The sequence below is a fragment of the Brachionichthys hirsutus genome, chromosome 8 (genome assembly GCF_040956055.1).
Source record: "Brachionichthys hirsutus isolate HB-005 chromosome 8, CSIRO-AGI_Bhir_v1, whole genome shotgun sequence".
In the NCBI taxonomy this organism is placed as follows: Eukaryota; Metazoa; Chordata; class Actinopteri; order Lophiiformes; family Brachionichthyidae; genus Brachionichthys; species Brachionichthys hirsutus.
Window position 1 is genome coordinate 15,666,476 of NC_090904.1, and position 23,264 is coordinate 15,689,739.

The following is a 23,264-nucleotide window of genomic DNA, read 5'->3' on the forward strand; positions in this document are numbered from 1 at the left end:
GTTTGGTTGAATATTCCAGCTGTTTGGTTGAATATTCCATCTGTTTGGTTGAATATTCCAGCTGTTTGGTTGAATATTCCAGATGTTTGGTTGAATATTCCAGCTGTTTGGTTGAATATTCCAACTGTTCGGTTTGAATATTCCAGCGTTTTGGTTGAATATTCCAGCTGTTCGGTTTGAATATTCCAGCTGTTCGGTTTGAATATTCCAGCTGTTTGGTTGAATATTCCAGATGTTTGGTTGAATATTCCAGCTGTTTGGTTGAATATTCCAGCTGTTTGGTTGAATATTCTAGCTGTTTGGTTGAATATTCCAGATGTTTGGTTGAATATTCCAGCTGTTTGGTTGAATATTCCAGCTGTTCGGTTTGAATATTCCAGCTGTTTGGTTGAATATTCCAGCTGTTTGGTTGAATATTCCAGATGTTTGGTTGAATATTCCAGATGTTTGGTTGAATATTCCAGCTGTTCGGTTTGAATATTCCAGCTGTTTGGTTGAATATTCCAGATGTTTGGTTGAATATTCCAGATGTTTGGTTGAATATTCCAGCTGTTTGGTTGAATATTCCATCTGTTTGGTTGAATATTCCAGCTGTTTGGTTGAATATTCCAGATGTTTGGTTGAATATTCCAGCTGTTTGGTTGAATATTCCAACTGTTCGGTTTGAATATTCCAGCGTTTTGGTTGAATATTCCAGCTGTTCGGTTTGAATATTCCAGCTGTTCGGTTTGAATATTCCAGCTGTTTGGTTGAATATTCCAGATGTTTGGTTGAATATTCCAGCTGTTTGGTTGAATATTCCAGATGTTTGGTTGAATATTCCAGCTGTTTGGTTGAATATTCCAGCTGTTTGGTTGAATATTCCAGCTGTTTGGTTGAATATTCCAGCTGTTTGGTTGAATATTCCAGCTGCATCAGCTGCTTTTCAGATCTATTGATTAGCTGAACAAAGACATGATCTCTGTATGTTGACAGGTCGGCCATGTTTCCTCATCCCACAGGAACAGCCCATTCTCCCCTGCTGACCGCTCCACCTCCAAGGAGAACATCAGATCAAACAATCTGATCGGGATGCACAACCATTGATCTGTAAACCAATCTGTGGTTTTCAGAAGGGTGGAGACATGTGGAGCGATTGATTATTTCAAAGGGTCTCCGGTCAGCCAAGTCTCAGCAGCTCGGCAGAATGACAAACAGGAAACTGAACAAATACCGGCAGAATGAAAACATGAAAAAGTGTGTATTTCTGAGTATTTATTCTCATGCTGTCACTGCCACCTACAGGTCAGCTGTGAAAGTTCAGATAGTTCAGCTCTCCTCAGACACCAGGCAGTCAATGCCAGTGCATGTGCGTATGTGTGTGTGTGCGTGTGTGCGTGTGTGCGTGTGCGTGTGCGCATGCTGAGTGCAGCTCAGCCTTCATTATTACAAAGGGCAAAAACGATAGAACAACCTGCAGATATCTGTGAAAAATATTTTTTTTAATTGGAAAGCAAAGTCTTTGGTACGAATAAAACGGTTGAGCAATGAAAAAACAAAAACATTTTGGATTATTCAGGAAACAACTTGGTTTATTTTAGTTACTTTGAATATTCAGCAGCTCCAACATATGATGAAGACTCTAATTATCTGTTTCCCTTGACAACAGGCAGCCAAACGCGTCGTTAAAGGAAACCAAGGTCAGCATGCGTTTTACACGTATGGGAGGGGCTGGCAGGGGGGGGCAGGGGGGGGCAGGTAGAGAAAACATTTACTCCGGATGACTTAGCGGCAGCAGAGCCGACCGGCAGCACCATGGACATCGGCTCGGCCATTTTAATAATTGGCTTTGCTGCTCTTGTGGCAGCATTCCTGCTTTTGGTAATTGGACTCGCGTTCTCCGAGCTGATGAATTCCGACATTCCTCGCAGGCTTCCAAACAGACGGAAGCTGCACATGGTTCATGGCTTATTTGTTGGAATAGCAATCGTGGTGAGTGTGTACGCCACCTATGGGATTGTTTGTTCATGCTTCCTTCCTGTAACTTTTCTCATATTTTGTATTTACGTGTAAACGAAAAGGCCGCTGCTTTAGCAGGATAAACATGCCTCACATTTTCAGGCTTTCCTCACACTCCTTTTTTTTGTCCTCCACCACGTGATAAAGCGGAGGTCAAAGAATGTCAGATAAGAAATCCTGTCAAACAAAGGTGGAACAAAAAGAAAGAACAAAATCAAGGTCATGCGAAACGTGAAATCCTGAGTTTGTCTTTGGGTTTTCTCCTGCAAGGGCCGGATCCTCCATCGGCTGGGTGTCTGTCGTCAGGTCAGCTTCATCCGGTGGTTTGTGGCTCGTTTTCTGGCTCGCTTAAATCCGGTTCCTGCGGGCCTGCGAGTGAAGGACCTGGACTTTTGTGAGGTGCCGGTGCGAGTCTACGAACCCACGACTGCGTGCGATGGCTTAAGAAGAGGACTCGTTTATTTCCATGGAGGAGGATGGGTGATGGGCAGCATCGGTACCAAATAATAAATACCGTTTGAGTAATGGTAGAAAACAACAGTATTCATTTCATGCTACAATATGTAGCTATTTGAATATGTATTTGATGCAAGTTTTCAAATATAGTTTGACTTTAATAGCATTAGAAATATGACCTTAGGATGCTAACTCATCTGGAGGGACTTCAGGAAGGCTTCACTTTAACGTTGGCTCAAGAAGGGAGCCTGATGAAAAAGGGATGGCCGATATGCTCGATGCCATAGACTCCATTTAATGTTGCGTTTAATGACATCAAGAAATTGGAATTTAATTCTATTCAACTGGTGCGTCTTTTTGGATTGGGTTGTAATTTTTTAAAGCAGTTTGAAACTTCATTCATTCATTCATTCAATCATTCATTCACTCATCATCACAGTGTTTGCTGGAGCCTGTCTCAGCTTGCCGTGGGCGAGGTACACCCCGAATGCGTCGCCAGCGCATCGTGGGGCCACACAGAGACAAACAATTTGAGGCAGCCAATTGACCTAAATTGCATGTTTTTGTAGGAACCCGGAGAAAACACACGCAGAATAGACTAATTCACTGCAGGTCGGGTTCGAACCCGCCACCTTCTTCTAACCACTCCGCCCCCGTGCTGTCCTCCTTGCTCGTTTATATATGTCTCTATTTATTACCCTCGCCGAAGGGGAGGCGAGGGTATTGCAATTGGGTGCGTTTGTCTGTCTGTCTGTCCGAGCGCATACCTCAAAAACTAGTAACCCAATCGACTTGAAATTTTTACACAAGCAAGGTTCTGTCCGTGGCTCGGTCCTCCCCGAGAATGGCGTTGATCCGGATCTGGATCCAGATTCTAGAATTATTTTTACATCTGGAATCGTGCCTGTGCTGTAAACTGCCACTTTAAGAGGGAGGGACACGAATGGCATGATGGGAAAAAGAGTCCAGAAGGAGTCTTGTAGTACGTTCCGGAGCAGCAAGCTAGAGCAGGTTTGGCCCCTCTGATCCGGAAGCCCTGTTTACTGTCTCACAAGATCCAATAGTCTTTTGGAGGCGGGGTCTGCAATCTCTGATTGTCGTTTTCTAGTTTTAAACGCAAAGAATCTCCCTTGGATGAACTGGCGGCTTGTCCGGGGTGTGCCCTGGCTCCAGCACGACCTGCCACCCGGTTACGGATACAGCGGTGGAGAAAATGAATGACTATGAAGAATCAACCATGAAACCAGCTGCTCTAATACACAACAGGATTCAGTGCGGTCCTTCCCATTCGTGACTATAAGTCATGTGACCGGAGAAACCGATTGTCATCATCTGTGTGCCGTGTTCAGCTGCTCTCATGCTAACTCAGATTTCCTGGTAATCTTGGACAGATTCTGTGGATGAAGTCTGTCGACACATCGCCCAGGAGTCAGACACCACTGTCGTTTCTGTTGGGTACTCGAATCCTTTTTAACTATGAATATAATCGTATTGCCTACCAACAGGCCTGTACTCAATGCTCCCTCTCACCCGTCAGGTACCGCTTAGCCCCTGACCACAGGTATCCTGCACAGCTGGACGATTGCGAGGCGGCAACGTGTCACTTCCTGTCTTCGGCTGAGGCCGGGTTCAGCGTCGATCCTCGCAGAGTGGCGGTCGGAGGAGACGGCACTGGGGCTAACCTGGCAGCCGCACTGTGCCAAAGGCTGGCGACGAGACAGAATGGACATCTGCTGTCCCCCTGTGCTCAGGTCCTCATCTACCCAGCCCTCCAGATGGCAGATTTCAACCTGCCATCATATCAACAAAACCACGCTGTGCCCATACTGTTCCGTGGCCGGATGGCGTTCTACTTCCTACAGTACCTCAATGGGGACATATCTCTGTGCCAAGATGTTTTGGAAGGCAACCATGTCCCCACAGACCTCAGGGCTTGCTTTAAAGAGTGGCTGTCCCCCTCTAACCTCCCCCCTGAGTGTCTCATAAGGGGCATCTTTGAGTGCCCAAAGCCAGAATATGATGGGGGGGTATATCATGCAGTCAAAGCCGGTCTAGAACCAGAGGTCTCACCTCTACTTGCGGACAGTGCTCTGATTCAGAAAACCCCACCCACATTCATTCTCACCTGTGAGTATGATGTCCTGAGGGATGATGGGATTCTTTACAGGAAGCGGCTGCTGGATTTAGGAAAGAACGTCACCTGGCAACACCTAACGGAAGGCTTTCATGGCATGATTAACTTTCTAAACCAGGGTTGGCTTAGCTTCCCCTCTGCATTGCAGGTTATGGATGGTGTTGTTGACTACATGAAAAAGTTGTAATGTTGAGAATTGAGCTCATGTGATCTACGTTAATGTACAGTTCTTCTTGTTTAACACACAATAAAGGTTCCAGAGGTAGTCTTCATTAAACGCATTCACAGAGGATGAAAACTAAAAACAAAACCTTCATATCAGATATCAAAAGTAGCCTGAGGACACAAGAGAAGAGGAAAATAACCGATAGGAATGCTGTTATCTTTAACAAAGACATCTTCTGGATGCTCTGCTTGTCTTCGCTTGCAGTGTTTGCTGCATCTATAGCTCCTTCTATTTCCAATTCACTTCCTGTGCCATTACGAAGATAGGGGGAAAAGCCGACATGATTTTTCTGTGACTAACTGGCCATGATCTGACCCACTAGTTCGGTGCATTTAGTAAAGCGTGAATCAAACAGGGATGACACTGGATGGTCCCAAACGGTCCCAAACTGGGTGGAGAACACAGCAGAGGTATGAAAACAAAGAGATGCTGGGTAGCTGGGCCGAAGAAAGACGACAGGTAAGCATTTTGTCTGAATAGGACCAACATCACTTTCATTCCAGGACCAAAACAGGATCATCTGATGAATGCATACGATTGTAATTCAATGTGAACACACATATGATCTATGCCTTGTCATAGTGCAGACCCAAAACGTAGCGGCATAGTGGTGGCCGTGTGCCGGGGGCTTTGTAGCACCTCAGTTGGCATCGCAGAGTGATTAGGGAGCCTCCGTTCAGCTACATCAGCACAGCCTCTGTCTAGACCAGACATGGGCAAACCACGGCCCATTATGCTTTTCAATACGGCCCGCCGAACTTGTCCAATGACCAAAAAATTCAAAATCATAACTTTCATTTTGTCCCTGCAATACCCGTGTTTGACCATCGATGGCTTGTAGCGTATTGCTCTGCTTTTAGTTTCGTTGTTTGGCTCGACCTCCGTGTGTGAGCAGACGTTCAGCGTCATGATCAATAAATCCCGTTCTTTTAATGAAGTGCGCATTTATGCACAGCAGTGGAACAACAATGAGTGCAGCAGGAATGATTGAGATTTAGTATTTCGTGTTTTGATTTGTTTTGAATGTTGAAAGTGATCATCTTTTTTCAATAAATGTTGATTTATTTAACTTTACACGTTCATGTGAAATTTATTAAAAACAGATGCAATCACCAGGTTTGACAGATCACAGTGTCATTGCTATTTTAATCTATTTACATTTCTCCTCACACTGTTGTGCCAAAATATGTGTAAATGCCGCATCTTGCATATTCATTGAGACAAACGTACTACCTGGATAAAGGCTATTTTGCACATTTGAAAGACGCAGTTCTTCGTACACACTGTTAGTAAATCGGGTTGTACATTTATCTGTGTGTGTACTGTGCTATGAGGTTTGCACACGACACGCAGCGCTTTAGTATATCTGGGCCAAACAGTCATCCAAAAGCTCCTCTGTCAACACTTCAGACCCAATGTGGCCCGCACGTCAAAAAGTTTGCCCACCCCTGGTCTAGACTCATTACACGATGAGGTTCGGCCACACTCTGCTGGTTCAGGGTCTGAGCGGGGAAATGGCCGAGGAAATACTGCACAGTGCTGTGGATCAATAGCGAATGTAAGCTTCTGCTGATCCTTGCACTGGGCTTATTGCTCAAGTCTCTGCATAGCCTCTCCTGCTCACTTCTCTTCGTGGCGTACGTTTATTCCGCTTGACACAGTTCATTCGGAGCCAAAGACAGCTGGCATCAGCAGCCGTGTAACTACCGACCCCACCGGGACTCTAAGCCAGACATCCGTGAGAGGAGATCTGCCCTGCTTATAGCTGAGGTCAGCCTTTAACTGCTCTTTCATGGTATTAGCACCTCTTGAAAGCCTGTCACACTCCTGCAAGTAAGGGCTTTCATCTCTAAACTCTTTCCACTTCTGCATATATTGATAGAAAAGATCAAGGCTTGTGATAATTCCTTTATGAAAGCAAGTTTCTGGCCAGGCTCAGCAGCCATGAAAAATGTATAAAATCACCACTCCAGCTGGGCACTTAGCGGCTAGTTAGAGCAATTTGCTGCTGTCACTGGGCGAGCCTGTTGAGGATTATTGTAAAAGAATAGCTCAAGTCCTTTATATTTTAATCCGGTGAAAGCCAATGATTTAATGCTGCAGACTGAAGTGTGTTGTCTTCCAGGGGCTTCTATTCTAGATTCTGTTAGCCCACCATGACCAACCATCCACTCACTACTTAGTCGCACTGTGGGTCGATGTGGGTCAAGTTGGGTTCTGTCTCTCCCTGCTACACATGTAAAGTTTATGTTATGATCTGGTGCTATAGAAATATTGATATTTTTGATTTGAATTGTTCTTATACCTTGTTCTAGCTGAATAAATTAACATACCTTTGTGACTGATTCTCCAAGTCTGTCTATTCAACAATTCTCTTCCATTTTTCCGCTTTGCGGGTCACAGGAGTTGCTGGAATCTATCCCAGCCTGCGATGGGTGAGAGGCGGGGTACACCCCGAATGTGTCGCCAGCGCATTGGACCAGAGAAAAACAACCACTCACGCACACACTATGGACAACTTGGAGTAATCAATTGACCTAAATTGCATGTTTTTGGGGGTGGGAGGAACCTTTATCTTTGCAATTCCATAAGCCGAGCACATGGCTGGTGTAGCATGTAGCAAAGCGGCTATTCTACTACATGCTTGCAGGGTGGGTGTTTGGTTGGCGTGCCAGAGAGAAGCTAGGCGAGTGTCTTCGTGACCAGCTTTTATACTCCTCTGCCGAGGACTGAACCCTTTGCAGGACACCTGGTCCAGTTTTCCTTTGATTTACAGGGAAAGGGAAAAAAATTGGGGAGCGAACAAAGGCAAACCAGATCAATAAGTCAAGAACAATATGTAAGAATAGGAGGTCGTATATAGATTCAAAATGGGTTGAAAGGCTGCCAGTCCTGCTATCAACCTTAGATGAGGTAAAATATCGGTGCCCTCCATCAATTAGCTCGAACTGAAATAGCCTCTGGGATGAGATGTGGTGAAACATCTTCAAACCTGAAAACAGAATTCCAGTTGTTGCGTCCACAAAGTACCACTTGGAAAAGCAGCAGCCACTCCTCTTCACGTACTTTGGACAGGTCGGCGTACCAGAAGCACACACGAAGAGACTTCTGCCAGAGGCTCTCTGCCAGGGCGTTGCACAATCGCTCCAGCCTCCATGCAGCCAGCCATGATGACAAGAACCCGGACCTGGAGCTGAGCTGCATCAGGGTTCATGAAGTGCATGTCTGCCCTTCCAGGGGCTCATTTCACACAAACGTTCCCTTTCTTTTCATTTACTCAGAAACAACAGTGACAGAACCAACCTGAGCACCAAGAGAAACCAGAAGCCCAGTGTCATCCAAGGCAACATCCATTAGGTCTTAAATGATGTGGCATCAAACAGTTGAATTAAGATGGTCGCCCATCTGCTTGCATCCGCTGCAGCCGGAGGCCTTTGTCTCACCCACTGTTGGACAGTTAGTCCCGCTTCGAATGGCTGCGTGTCACACAACGCCTCTGTCCCGTCTGCAGCTTTGACGCGTCGTCGACACAAAAGATGCTGTCTTTGCCACATGATGGCGCTACAGCAGCACGTCCCTGTTGGTAAACTGTCAGGGTGCCTCGTAAATCCCCAGCATAATCTATGAATTTGAAAGGCTTGATTTTGAATGAGGGATTTAATATTTGTGTCATTCTTAGGCATATTAAATTTGTTCTTCTAATTGCTTAACATTTAACAAAATAAACCTTGTGTTGCAATTGTTGCTGTGTTATACTGTCATTGATTCATCAGTCACACAAATACAGGGACAGAGACATTTAATAGCTTTAATTGTGGATTAAAATGCATGGAATGAGCAAATTCACACACCTTCTCATGTTAAGCGCCATTTGAATAGCAGGTACATTCATGCTGTTCCATTACAACGTGTGAGTCTGAGCGACAAAGGGTTCCAGAAGCAGTGACAAACATTTTTAAGAGCTTAGCTATTTACATTGTGTGACAAAGCCATTTACAACCTGTCAGCTTTAAAGATCAACCCTATTGATAACTGCATTGCAGCTTAGCCGCTTTGTAAGTGATATTTGTGCCCTACAGAGTGACGCATTGATACTATATTGTCGTATGGTCTGTACTCTATAGTCTCTCTAATATGTTAAAGTTGAATGAACTCATTTACTCTGAAACTCTATGAATTATCTTAATGGCTAAAGATTGAAAGCATGTCTGGAATGATGTAAAATGAACACCAGCAGAGAAAAGTGACCAATCAAAGTGAGACAATGTCTTACAAGGAGGCAAATCCTATGAAAATCCAAGTAAGCAGTCGTTTGGCTACCACTAAGACGCTAAAGGTTTAAGTCGTCTGCCAGGGAAGGGTTATAGGGTTACTATAAGCAAATGCACATTTCTTGCTGTGATATGCAGTGCATCAAATCACAGACCTGACCTGCACACTGGGCTGCTCTGGCTTATGATCGGGGAGTGAAAGGACAAAAGGGAAGAGTTTGCCCTTCGCAGCAGAGAGGACATTCAAATTCTGCTCTGTGAAGGCAGGATAAACCTCATCAGCCTCAAACCTCATGGTGAACTGATGGCCAACACAATATATCATGTGGTCCATTGCGACACAATGGAAGGTGGGGCAGCGCAGTGACCGTTTGGTGCAGCACTCGTACCATAGTCGAGCCACTGTGTGGTAGCGGTAGACACTGATGCCCAGCAGTGGGTCGATATCAAAGCGGTACAAAGATCGCCACACAGCCACCATATCTGCAGTTTTGTCCTTGCCACCTGCTACAAAACCTGCCCTCCAGATGTTGGTCTGGGGGCTGTATCGCAGAAGCGTGTATCTAAAAGTTCCTCCACACACATAAAGCTCTCCTTTGCACACTGTGACATGATGTGCCACAGCAAATGTATCATTAGGCAATGGAGCCACGAATGTCCATCGGTCCTTGCAGGGATCATAGCGCTCCACTGAGAGGCACTCCCCCCCAATGGCGTAGACGTAGCCCTCCAGAGCTGCCAGTTTGCATTGGGGTCTGGCTTCGTTCATCGGACAGATCTCCTTCCAAATGGATGCCAGAGGGTTGTAGCAAAAGACTCGCCTTGAGGGCGTCCTTTCTTTGCCTGTGCCTTGGCAGCCCACTGCCACAAATAAGTAGTTATCCATCGTGCACATGGCGCAGGCATCAGAGACGACCTCCTGTGGGATCAGGCAGAGCGAATGCCAAGAGTCTTTGTAGTCATCGTAATAGTACACTGCACTGGACGTCTCCCTCTGCTCTGTCTCTCCAGTGTTCCTCGCCCGGTCCCGCGGGTCCACGTCAGCCACCATTACAAAGCTTCTCCCTCTCACTCTCCATTTCTGAATTTGTTCCCGCTGACCCTCTAATAGTTGGCTATAAAGGTTGGGGTCCCTCAGCACTTGGAGGTAATTTTCTGACATGACTTCAAGCGCTGCTTGCTGCATAGCGACCTGCCCGTGTTTCTTGGCCAGGTATAATGCCTCCAGACAGTTACTAAGATCGATTTTACTCTTCAAAGCCTCCACATCTGTGCTGTTGAAGGTTTTTGCCAGGATGTCTAAAGCCGAAGCCCCTGCTACAGTCTGCAGATCTGAATGCTCTTTCACCTTCACAGCTTTGCTGTCTTTTGAGTTGAATATCACGGGACAAACAGAGACGGGCTCATTTCGGTTTGAGTCTGGCAAGGGAGTCATTAAAGTTGAATCTCTAGTTGCAGAGGGGATGAAAGGCTCCGACTGCTTTGCTGCAGACAGAGCGCTCTTCTTGCGTAGGAGGGCGGGTCCTGTGGAATGAGCCAACAAGGAAGGGTCGTCCTTGTTGGTGCTTTGTTGTGAAACCACATCATGCGTGATGATGTGGTTCAGAAAAGAAGGGGAGCCAAAGTCAACAGGTTGAGACTCAGTGTTGTTCTGAAGCTGACGCAACACGTTTGACTCTGTAATAGAGTGAGAAGAAGACTCAACATAATAATCATAGACTTTTCCGTGTGCAACCTGGTCTCCGGTTCCTTGCAGCACCACGTTAGCATCCTTGACTTGGATCTCTGCCTTGGACAGGAAGCTGGAGTAGGCCCCCTGGTACTCCAGGTCCTGTCTTAGCTCCCGGCCCACTCCCACTGTACCCTCCAGCTTCTGCAAAAAGCAGTGGGAGTGGCATCCTGTTGAACTGGCCATCCGATTTTCTGTTGGTTGAGTTCGGTTCAAAGCCGATCCAGGTGTCGTAATACCAATGACATCCTTTGCCTGCTTTTGGCGAGGTGCTGTTTCTCCTTTCAAACTGATATGTTGGTCACTCCATGATTTGGGAATTGCAGCCTCAGTCTTTTCAGCCTGCTTTGGATGAGCTCCTGCAGCTACTTGATCCGTGCTGTCGGACGTCCGTCCTTCATCCGTAGCTGAGCGGCTAAGTCGTTTGCTCCCGTCTTTGGTGTCATAGTTTGGTGAGTGTCGAAGTCGCAGTGTCTTCTTGTGGTCTTGGAAGTTTGCGTTTTCCGACTCTTTGTCGTCTTTTACAGACGCCTGGATATTCTTCTCTTCCCTGGAGCTGTAGATCCTATAGGCGAAGGAAACCAGCAGCACCACAGCCACAGAAAGACTCAGCTTCCACAGCAGCTCCATCTCCAGCGGAATGCCCAGAAGGTCCGAAATGCTCATGGTTGTGCTGGGGGTGAACCGATTCTTTAGAGTGCTGCTGTCAGTGTGTCTCCGCTGATGGCAGCATGCTCTTTGATTCTGTTCGGATCTGTTGACTGTACCTGTTGCCCAAAGGATCGAGTGTAAAATGATACCTACGATTTGCATCTGTGACTCTGTTTGGGCGGGGCCCCAGTCTTGTGCCACCCCAGGCATATCAGGTTCAATACCCATGTACGGAATATGTAATTGCCTAATATATCAATATTTGGTTATGCAAATTATAGACTTTTTCCATCCAGTCATCTCAGACGCCTGCTTGCGAATGAACCTGAATTCATACTCAAATCGAGCTTTGTTGTTCTGTTGAAGGAAATGGCGGAGTTCTAGTCTTCCTTTAATTGTGTCAATAACGGAAAACATCTTTTAAAAATGTGGTAGACGACACTCCCCAACCGATTTAGCCTCCCGCCTGGAGCTGCCGGAGAGGAACACAGTTTGAACAAGGGGTGGGGAAGGACGACAGCTGACATTTGTCACATACTTAATAACCAGGATGTGCCTGTTTGCACAGCTTCACCACAGACCAAAGGTCCTGTTTCATGTGCAGATGTTTCAATGACTCCCTGCAAAGCTATGCTGAGCATAAATACATAGAACTGTAAATAACACACCTGAGGCAGGTGAGACGGACATCTACGGACCCTGTCCTGAGCCACCCAGCCCTGCTGTCGGGCCGTCTTCATGCTTCTGTGTGAGGCCGTGGCCAACGGCAGCATGGCGTTTATCTCATGGCTCGGCGGAGCCACTTGGAGCGGCATACAGAGGGTGTGTCAGGTGTGTGTTCATCTGATAACCAGGCCAGGTCGCCGTCTGCAAAGCATGGCTGACAGAGCGGCCCCCCTACCCTCGCAGCCACGCACCCGCTTGTGCTCGTCACACTAGCTCAGCAGCATGTGAACAAAGGTGCTGTTTGCTTTGTTGGTTTTTCCTGTTAAACCGATGCAGATTAGGATGAATCATTTGTGACAGTCACATTTCCTGCATACCGCATAGCTTGTTCTCGAATTGAAGGTCATATCATGAGGCAGAGTCGGCAGCGAAGGGAACGGCATGTGGCTAAAAAAAGTTTCTTGATAAGAGAAAAACACACAACATTGGTATCTAATCGTCTCAAACTGGTTTTGCGGCTGCTCAAAGTGACACCCTCAGTCTGGCCGTCGTTCTCATGGCAGGATGATCTCTTTTCCACGTTTCCTCATGTTTTCCCAGGCGGTGATTGAACACCTTTGCTGTGCAGCAGCAGGACACCGATCCGAGTGCACACAGCTGTCTGGATGTTTGCCCTGTGCATCCTGCAAGGTCGGATTCTTCATCGCATGCAAATGAGCAGACATCAAATGATTCTCCAGCTCACCGACTCGCCCCTCACAAAAGGAGTTTGTTATAAAATTTGATTTACGCCGGAATTTGTAAATTGTATACTCATCAACACATGGACCCCCCCCCCCCCCCCCCCCCAACACAGTAAAGTCAAGGCTTGCATGGTTTATCATCTCTCCATTTTAATACAGGTGAAATGAAACAAATGCCACAACCCTGCTTACACACACAGCATCAGATGAGCCCCCCCCCCAGTACTGCAAATGACCGGGTCAGAGTTACGTTTTATACACAATGTAGGTCACTTAAGAAGTAAAGAACTTGAGTACAGGCCGGTGACAGTGACTCGCAGCTGCTGTCCATTGCAACAAGCATCACATGCACCACAACCCCAAACCTGCAGGCCTCGATTGATGGATTTCACTCCCCCCCTTATTTCACTCCCCCCTTGGTGACCTGGCGTAGAGATCTAAGAAGCCCAAACCAGAAACAGAAAGGCTGTTCATGTGTCCGACCTGTAGATGCATGAAGTACAAACAAAAGTGTGAGTGTAAACGTCCACAGATCGCCGTTACCAATATAACCTCTTTAATTATTTTCAATATTTACACTGATGTACACAAAATACACTTAAAAAGGAGACTTTTTTTCTTGTTCCTGGTTTCTCACAGCGTTTAAATCATCTCGAACATTCTGAGGCATCAGAAAAGAAGGAATGGGTGTAAAAAAAAAAAGAATGTTCTGTTGGAGAATCTGTGATTGATCCCCCGTGGTTTCTTCAACTTGTTGCTGATCAGGAGCTTCTGCAGGGACAGGACAGGCGTGGTTGGTGTGTGTGTGTGGGGGGGGCAAGGCCCAAACCAGGCCCACTTTTTACACTTCAGTCAACATCAATGACAATTTGACACTCAACACAGAATCGTAATGTTGCTTTTCTGTTCCGTTTAAAACAAGCGCTTTGATTGATCGACAGGAAGACGTGAGACGAGAAGCAAAAGGACATGTCACTGGGTCGGGTTCTAACAAGATGGCCGTCATGTTGTTCTCCCGCTGTCATTATCGTTGCAGTTTAGTGGTTAGAAAAACTGCGGGGCGACATCCTGTGGAGGTACCGCCTCCCGATTGATTGACGCATGGGAGACCTCTTGATGGCGGGAGGAGGCTTGTAGGATTTGTGTCAGGATGACATGCGTGTGTGTGTGTGTGCGTGTGTGCGTGTGTCTGACTGAGACGAGGACCTTCACGTCAGGTCCACCGTCACTGTGAGGACAAGTGCCGCCCCTGTTAGTCCAAGCATGTCCATTTGGGAAACTCCATCTGTAAACACCAAAGACACCATTGATCAGATAAACCACACATGGATTGATTGGAAGCAGACAATAAATGAACCCATGGCCGTTTTATGAGATATACACTCATGTTTCTGTAAGTATTCTTTTTTTTTCTTTAAAAAATAAAAGAAGTTGATGCAACTTGTTAAAGGGGTTCCAAGTTGACTTTTTAAATCTAATTCTAATCTTTATTTAACCAGGTGACTTAATTGAGAACTAATTCTCATTTCCAATAATGCCCTGGACCTGAGTTGCATGTTTTCGGTGGCAGGAGGAAGCTGAAGAACCCAGAGAGAACCCACTCAGACAAGGAGAGAACCCGCGCGGCCATGGCTCACAGAAAGGCCCCGAGCTGGATTTGAACCAGCAACCCTCTTGCTGTGAGGCAACAGCGCTCACCACTGTGCTGCACAACGTCATGCACTTTGCCACTTCCTTTCTATTCTTCTATCTCGATGCCTCTAGAACAAACGTCCTCCCTTAGAAGTGGATTGTACATACTATGTGTCCTTTTAATTGTTGAATTTACTGTAATTTTGCATCTGTGGTGTAATTACCCTCGCCGAAGAGGAGGCGAGGGTATTGCAATTGGGTACGTTTGTTTGTCTGTCTGTCTGTCTGTTTGTTTGTTTGTCTGTTTGTTTGTTTGTTTGTCCGAGCGCATAACTCAAAAACTAGTAACCCAATCGACTTGAAATTTTTACACAAGCAAGGTTCTGTCCGTGGCTCGGTCCTCCCCGAGAATGGCGTTGATCCGGACCTGGATCCAGATTCTAGAATTATTTTTACATCTGGAATTGTGCCTCTGCTGTAAACTGCCACTTTAAGAGGGAGGGACACGAATGGCATGATGGGAAAAATAGTCCAGAAGGAGTCTTGTAGTACGTTCCGGAGCAGCAAGCTAGAGCAGGTTTGGCCCCTCTGATCCGGAAGCCCTGTTTACTGTCTCACAAGATCCAATAGTCTATTGGAGGCGGGGTCTGCAGTCTCTGATTGTCTTTCTAGTTTAATATTAGTTTTTATTTGTATTCTTAAATGTCGATGATTTATGTACGAAGGACTTTCAACGGAAACAAGACCGCAAGGGCTTTTAGGAAATGCTCCTCTTAGACAGGATGTTTGACTGTACTTGTACTGTAATACACGCTACTGTTTGACTGTACTTGTACTGTAATACATGCTACTGTGTGACTGTACTTGTACTGTAATACATGCTACTGTGTGACCTGTACCTGTACCTGTAATACATGCTACTGTGTGACTGTATTTGTACTGTAATACATGCTACTGTTTGACTGTATTTGTACTGTAATACATGCTACTGTGTGACTGTATTTGTACTGTAATACATGCTACTGTGTGACTGCACTTGTACTGTAATACATGCTACTGTGTGACTGTACTTGTACTGTAATACATGCTACTGTGTGACTGTACCTGTACTGTAATACATGCTACTGTGTGACTGTATTTGTACTGTAATACATGCTACTGTTTGACTGTACTTGTACTGTAATACATGCTACTGTGTGACTGTACCTGTACTCTAATATTCTATCTGATAAATATATTCATCTTCATCATCATCATCATCATCCATTGGGATGAGCAGCAGAGAGGCTTCCAGGGACGGGCAGTGAAAAGTGAGCAGACGAGATCCACGTAAAGGTACTTTATGGAACCCAGGACGGTAAGGATAAGGATGCGGTGTTGGGATTTAACGACCCCAGCGCCGGGGGTGTCCCTGGATGGCCTTTGGGGGAGTTCACAAACATCAGATCAAAGAAATAAGGATTGAAGGCCTTGCTTTACTCTTTTACGGGCCCCCGAGTGATGACATTAGTTACAAAGGAGCGATCAGAAGACATCCATGTCCTCGTCTCGTTTTCTGTGGCTCCCTCGCGACGAGAGCTGCTGCTGAATGAGAAGCTGCTGGGCGTGGCCGGGCGTGGCCGGGCGTGGCTGGGCGTGGCCGGGCGCCAGTAGAGGACAAACCCTTCACACGGTGAGAAATACAAACAACCGCTCACGTCTGTGAGAGCGAAGCCTTTTGTTCCCATCAGGACTAGCACATAACACACTTAAACCCTTTAAAGCCCCCACCATCAAGTCGTCGTCAGAACACGCTAACTTCTGCAAAATAAGGTCTTAATGGAACCTTCTGACAAATCTGTCAAAAAACCATAAATGTGCTCTAATTTATGTAACTTTTGCTTTTTCATTTCTTGTATCTATCAGCTTTTCCGCGGGGGGGGGGGGGGGGGAGATCAAACTTCTAAAGTAGAAGTCTCGAAATCCTGAAATGCCATGTGTATCAAATATGATACGCTTTGGCAATAAAGGGTTAAATATGGCTACACCTGCTAATATAACATGCTAACATGCTAACTGAGGATTGATGAGGCTTCCTGGGTGGGAGAACATGATCGATGACCCCCGACCTGAAGCGCTCTACGGGACGTCATGCTCTGATTGTCTCCCCGACAATAACACGGGATCTTGTGTCTCAGTCTTCATGAGCGCCCCCCCCAGGCTCTTATCCGAGATGCAGGTTGCTCAGCCATCTGCTCGCCGTTGGCTCAGACCTCCGTGTGCTGTTGCCAATCTGAATTTAAAGCAGGGCTTGTTGTTTTTCAGGTAGGGTGCTCATTTTTAATAAAGGAGGAGTCTCTCGGTTTGGGCAGAACTTAAAATGGCAGCTGTTTAGAGGGGGGGGGGGGGTGCATCATGTGCTTTGACTCCAGAGAGGCTTCATACTGACCCACAGCCACAAACACACTTTTTACTCCAGTCTGCTTTTCAGTAAATTAAAAATGTGTATGACACTCTGAAATAAAGACAAAATAATCACAAAACGTTCTTCTCCATTTGTACCCGATCTTTAATACTTACCAAGCATGATAAAACAAACTCAGAGCAGCCAAACAGTTGGACTTGGAGTTCTGACAAAGAATGAATGTATCATCTCATCAGGATCTCCCCCCCCCCCCCCCCCCAGCCCTAGATTTGGGCATTCAGTCAGTGAGATGCTGGTATCTGCACGGTCACCTCTCGGGACGATGTCGTACATCCATTCTGAGTCTGAATGCTCACGCCAACCTGATTCTGTCCTCGCTGCAACACCCCCCCCCCCCCCCCCCCCACACACTTACCATAACATTTGCATTTTGAGATTTGCATCCATAAAATATGACGAGCAGAGGCAGGAAAGGGAGGGGAAGAGAGAGGGGACACGTCTGAGAGCATAAGGAAAAGAAATGGAGACAAATAGAGTGGGAGAAGACAAGCAGCCAAATCACAAGATGGTGACGGGTCTTCATGAACGTAAGAGTGAAGGGAGCAGCGGAGGACAAAGGCAGCGAAGCTCGCCACCTGCTGGAGGAAACGCGAGGGATCATGGATGTTTGTTTCATCGGCCGCAGGTTGGATTTTATCTTCAAAGCATGTTACTGATGCATTTTGGAGAAAAACTTGTTGCTGCAGAATCTAAACTCGGAATCGCCGGCGTTTGTCCGTCTGTTAGCGAGATAACTCAAAATGGGGGGGGGGGGGGGGGGATCTCTATCTCACCACCGAATTTCCATCCAGATCGGATTGAGAATGAGGTCAGGGAACAAATATTACATTTGAACATTAAACCCATTTATGGATTCAAGAATCAGTTAAAAATACACATTAACTCTGATTCACTTTGACTTTTCATGTTGGTGCATAAAGATACCGAGAACAATGTAGAACCTTCTGGTGCTGATCCAGATCACCGTGTTGGTAGATCCATTCTTATATAATTCTTGTGAGGCTTCAATCAGATCCCCTAATCAGACTAGAATCAGGCTGTAGTGTATAAAATGGTGTAATTATGCACGGCTGAGGTTTGGAATGCTCTTTCACACGACAGGGATAATCTGAACTGACCGAGTGTCATCTCCATCGAAATACTGAGCTCTAATGACGAGGGGAAATGGAAATGGGAATATGATGGACGGGGCAGAGTCGGTGAGGGGAGGGAGGCGAGGCAATCAAAGCTGGAGCTGGTTGAAAACAGATGGAGAGACTGATGGGGAGAGAGAGAGCGAGAGAGAGAGAGAGCAACATGACATGGAGATAGCGATGTAAAGGTTGTCACAGCCGTCCAGTTTCTTCTGACAAGCCCTCATCTTTAGATTATAATTTGGAAAGCCACCAATGAGAAACACGGAAGACCGATAATCTCAGACTCAACCGCAGGAGAGTCGGTAATCTGGACACGGGCAAACACAGAGAGCGCAGGAATCGAGCTATGCATCATCATCATCATCATCATCAGCACAACAATACTTACTGCTGGGGATTCTGCGTGTTCTTCATCATGCTCGGATTTCTGCTCGGAAAAGAAAGACAGGAAATGTGAAAACACGTCAACGACACTCCGACTGACTCGGTGAGTCAAAGGCTGAGGCTGTGGCTCTGATCTTCATGGAGACAACCTGGGCTTAGACCTAAACTCAGCACTGACAGCTGCGCCATGAAGACCAGGACTCCATTAAACTGATTCCGTTTCCGGAATGGCGGCGCGTACACACGCTGCGGTCCGAGGCTCCCGGCTTTTCGTGCTTGTTTTTGTATTTTTGTTTATATTTTTCCTATTCTGAGGATCAGGCCCTCATCCAGTCTGGAAGCGCTGAACTGTGGGAATTGGGGAAAAACCAGGTTGGAATACCGTCTATTTTGGATTTTATCCCTCCCGAGCTCCAGCGAACATCGGAGCCCCCACTATCCCACCGCTGTGGCCGAGGAGGCGAAGGAGATACAGTAACAAAAGCGGGGTAAGCGGGGCGGCGTGCGGGCTAGGCTACGTGCTAACCCACACAGACCGGCGCTACCCAGCATCTTCCTCGCAACGCCAGGTCGCTCGTCAACAAGATGGACGAAATACGGCTGAGGATCGTCTCAAAGCGGACCGATAGCTGCGTGGCGATCTTCACCGAGACCTGGCTGGACGCCAACATCCACGACGCAGCGGTGGAGCTAGCGGGCCGCTCGCTGGCTCCGCGCCGACGGACTGCAGCTTCAGGCAAGGCAAGGCGGAGGTTTGGCGCTGTACATTCACAACTCGTGGTGTTCTGCTACGAACGTGATCCGGAACATTCTGCTCCCCCGACCTGGAATATCTTGCAGTGAAATGCAGACCGTTTAAACTGGCTAGAGAACTCAGCTCCGCTGTGATCGTAGCGGCCTACATACCACCGCGTGCTAATGCTAAGCTAGCGCTGGAGGAGCTGTACTGGCTGGTTAGCAGCCAGATGGACGCTAATCCAGAGGCCGCTGTGATTGTAGCTGGAGACTTTAACCACGTGGAACTGAAAGCTTTGCTCCCCAAATTCCACAAATTCATCACCTTCCCACCAGAGAACACAACATTCTGGATCAGGTCTACTGCAACATCCCGGGGGCTACAAGGGTGTAGCAGCCCCCCACCTGGGTATGTCTGACCCACATCTCAGTGAACCTGATCCCCTGCATATAAACCCGCTGATCTGCAGGACTAAACCCACCACCAGGACCATGCAGGTCTGGACTGAGGAGGCTTCCTCAGCCTGCAGGACTGTTTGAGCACACGGACTGGGAGGTATTCAAAGAGGAGGCAGATTTTGAGGAGTACACGTCATCTGTGCTTTCCTATGTTCACTTCTGCACTGAGTGCTGTCCTTCCCACAAAGACGATCACGGTTTCCTGAACCAGAAACCGTGGGTGGACAGCACGGTGCGGCTTCTGCTCAGAGCCCGGGATGCAGCCTACAGAGCAGGAGACCGGCTGGCCTATAGCAGGGCACGAAGTGAGCTAAAAAGAGGCATCAAGCAGGCAAAGCACAGATACAAGCAGCGCATTGAGGAGCACTTTGAGAACAAGAACCCACGTGACATGTGGAAAGGCATCAGGGCTGTGACGGACTACAAAACGCAGGGACCAGCACGCCAGCCACGACTCCACCCTGCCTGACACCTGAACAGATTCTTCTCACGCTTCGACTCTCCGAGCAGCAGAAGGTCTGTGGATCTGCCCCAGCCTGAGGTGCAGCATCAGCCGCTCGTCCTGCAGCTGCACCAGGTCTCCTCAGCCCTGAGGAGGATCAACATCAACAAGGCTGCGGGACCGGATGGCGTGTCAGGCCGGACACTGAAGACGTGGTGCTGACCAACTGGCAGGGGTTTTCCTGGACATCTTCAACCTGTCCCTGCAGCTGTCCACCGTCCTGCCTGCCTTAAGTCCTCCATCATTGTGCCGGTACCCAATAAATCATCCGTCTCCTGCCTCAACGATTACCGCCCTGTTGCTCTGACTCCGGTGGAGATGAGTGCTTCGAGAGGATCCTCCTAAACACATCAAGGACGCCGTCCCCGCTGGCTTGGACAGCCTGCAGTTCGCCTACAGGGGAACCGCTCCACGGAGGACGCCGTCTCGCTGACACTGCACTCGCCTGACTCACCTGGAGCAGCCTAACACCTACGTCAGGATGCTGTTTGTGGACTTCAGTTCAGCTTTTAACACCGTCCCACCGGACATGCTGGCTCTGAAGCTCCACAGCCTGGGACTGTCTCCACCGCTCTGCTCCTGGGTCAGGGACTTCCTCAGCAACCGGCCCCAGGTGGTGAGGATAGGAGACACCACATCCTCCCCTCTGATCCTGAACACTGGGACCCCCAGGGTTGCGTTCTCAGCCCTGCTCTGCATCCACTCCACAAACATGGTTGTGAAGTTTGCTGACGACACCACCGTGGTGGGTCACATCTCCAACAACGATGAGACCCACTACAGAGAGGAGGTCCAGAACCTGATGCTGTGGTGCTCGAGCAACAGCCTTGTTCTGAACACCAGCAAGACCAAGGAGGTTCTAGTGGACTACAGGAGGTCCAGGAAGACTGAACACGCCCCCCTGTGCATACGAGGGGAAGCAGTGGAGCGTGTGGAGAACATTAAATTCCTGGGCATCCACATCTCCTCTGACCTCTCCTGGACACTCAACACCAGACACCTGGTGAAGAAGGCCCAGCAACGGCTCTTCTTCCTCAGGAAGCTGAAGCGGGCTGACTCTCCTCTGTGCTGCTTGAAGACTTCTACCGGGCCACGATAGAGAGCATCCTGTGTCTCAGTGCGACCGTGTGGTACGGCAGCTTCACGGCGCAGGACAGGAAGGACCTATCCCGGGTGGTGAGGACAGCTCAGGGGTTGTGGGTCACCGTCTGCCTGATTTGGACTCTGTTACACCTCCAGAGTCCAGAGGAGGGCCAGACGCATCGCCACAGACCCCACCCACCCGGGGCCACAGACTGTTTGTCCCGCCCACAGACCCCACCCACCCGGGCCACAGACTGTTTGTCCCGCCCCCATCAGGGAGGCGGTTCAGGACAATAAGAAGCAGCACAGCGAGGCTCAGGAACAGCTTCTTCCCCCGGGCTGTGAAAGCAGTCGTTCCCTTGTAGTGATCTGGGACGCTTTATGCCGGTCCTGTTGCTGCTGTTGCTATTTTGCACTACTGCCTGTGATTCTCACTCTCTCTGTGTATATATATATATTGTTTCTTAAGAGAGAGAGTTTAGTTTATGTTATGATGTGTGCCTAAAGCCGTGGGCCTTCTCACCATTTTATTATGTTCGCATAATGACAATAAAGTATCTTGAATCTTGAATCTTAGCAGGAAGCCCCGGACTGGGCCGGGGGCTTCGGGAGAAATTTACTCCATCAGAGAAGAAAAAGAAAAGTAATGCCACAGTCTTCCTCACACAGTACTTTCTGACATCATGCTCTTCAGATACCGCAGAAGAGTAAAGTACTACAGAAGTATTACAGAGTACTAGCAGCTCTGCTTTTTTTGAACTTCACACACGCGAGCGGGTGGAAACTCCGCACGCAGCACTCTGGTCCTCCTCGCAGCAGCATTAGCACGGCAGCTCCTTTGAGAGGAGCCGGCAAATTAGTGTGTGCACGCCGCACATGCACGCCGCACATGCACGCCGCACATGCACGCCGCACATGCACGCCGCACATGCACACTGCTGTTTGCCCGTCCCAGCAAATTGCACACGTGTACAGATCTGCGTGTTTCTGCATGTGCATGCAATTCTGGCGTGTGTGTGTGTGTGTAGGTGTGTGTGTGTGTGTGTGTGTGTGTGTGTGTGTGTGTGTGTCTCCCCAGCTCTGTGGTGCTCATTTTGCAGAAATCTCAGAGGGCAGCTAAAGATGTATCATGAAGATGCTCCTCATAATCAGTACCAATATATATATATATATATATATATATATATATATTAAACGCCGCCAAGTGGACACAGGCCTCTCAATAGCACCCCCCCCCTGGCATGGCTAGACGTGACTCATTGCAAGGCCACAGAGGTCAATGCCAATGGTCACCCCATCACCATGTCCTGAGGGACGACCTGGAGCTGCGTCTTTAGAACCCGAGGGAACCCACGCAGACAGCAAGCTCCTCACAGAAAGGCTGCAAGTCGCATTTGAACCTGCGACCTTCCTACCCACTGCGCCACCATGTCACACATATCTGTGCAGGAATATTGATGTGACGTGACCTTCCAGTCCTCAGCCTTCCGCTGCCGTGATTGCTTCTTGGGCTTCGGCACCGAGATCTCTGTAAAATGGATCCAGTCAAATGTGACAGAGCGGCGATATCCTGCGTCTGCTCTGCCACGCAGCATCGATTCTCATTTGTGGATGGAGACAAAATGAATCCTAATCCTGTCCACTGCTGAGCCGCATTTACGTTCATCATTATAACAGGTTACACAGAATAACAACCCTCCTCCTAATTCGTTGTGTTCCTCGTCACGAACAATGGAGGCGCTCAGCGTGCTGCCTCGGTTTGGCCTTGGCTCTCTCCTCTCAGAACGGGCCTTTGGTCCGACCCGCTGGCCGTCTGGATTCACGTGAGGGCAGCTGCAGCATCCTCACCCTCGCAAGTGCAGCCGGTACGGGACGCGCTCTCATACCCATCAGACGCTGAAGCAGCATCAGATCATCATTGAGTCCGTATTACACAGTCCTGCAATTTACTGTGACATTGAATGCGTCATTGTGTAGGTGGTAGAATAATGAAAA

At 47.9% G+C, this 23,264-nt stretch overlaps 3 protein-coding genes across 3 annotated transcripts in view; 1 reads left to right on the forward strand and 2 right to left on the reverse strand.

Annotated features, from left to right (window-relative positions):
* The first annotated feature begins 1,794 nt into the window (after positions 1-1,794).
* On the forward strand, positions 1,795-4,775 carry aadacl4 (arylacetamide deacetylase-like 4). The gene is made up of 4 exons (XM_068742606.1): positions 1,795-1,971; positions 2,269-2,494; positions 3,846-3,909; positions 3,992-4,775. The coding sequence occupies exons 1-4, from the start codon at positions 1,795-1,797 to the stop codon at positions 4,773-4,775; spliced, it is 1,251 nt and encodes a 416-aa protein (XP_068598707.1).
* A 3,892-nt stretch (positions 4,776-8,667) lies between these two features.
* klhdc7a (kelch domain containing 7A) lies at positions 8,668-11,480 on the reverse strand. The gene is made up of 2 exons (XM_068742904.1): positions 11,158-11,480; positions 8,668-11,010 (listed from the first exon to the last, which is right to left on the reverse strand). The coding sequence occupies exons 1-2, from the start codon at positions 11,478-11,480 to the stop codon at positions 9,228-9,230; spliced, it is 2,106 nt and encodes a 701-aa protein (XP_068599005.1). The 3' UTR covers positions 8,668-9,227.
* Positions 11,481-14,082: 2,602 nt separating this feature from the next.
* igsf21a (immunoglobin superfamily, member 21a) overlaps positions 14,083-23,264 on the reverse strand; it is a 192,409-nt gene continuing 183,227 nt past the window's right edge. The window contains exon 8 of the mRNA XM_068742179.1: positions 14,083-14,159. Coding sequence (XP_068598280.1) covers positions 14,083-14,159 — 77 coding nt within the window. The remainder of the gene's footprint in view (positions 14,160-23,264) is intronic.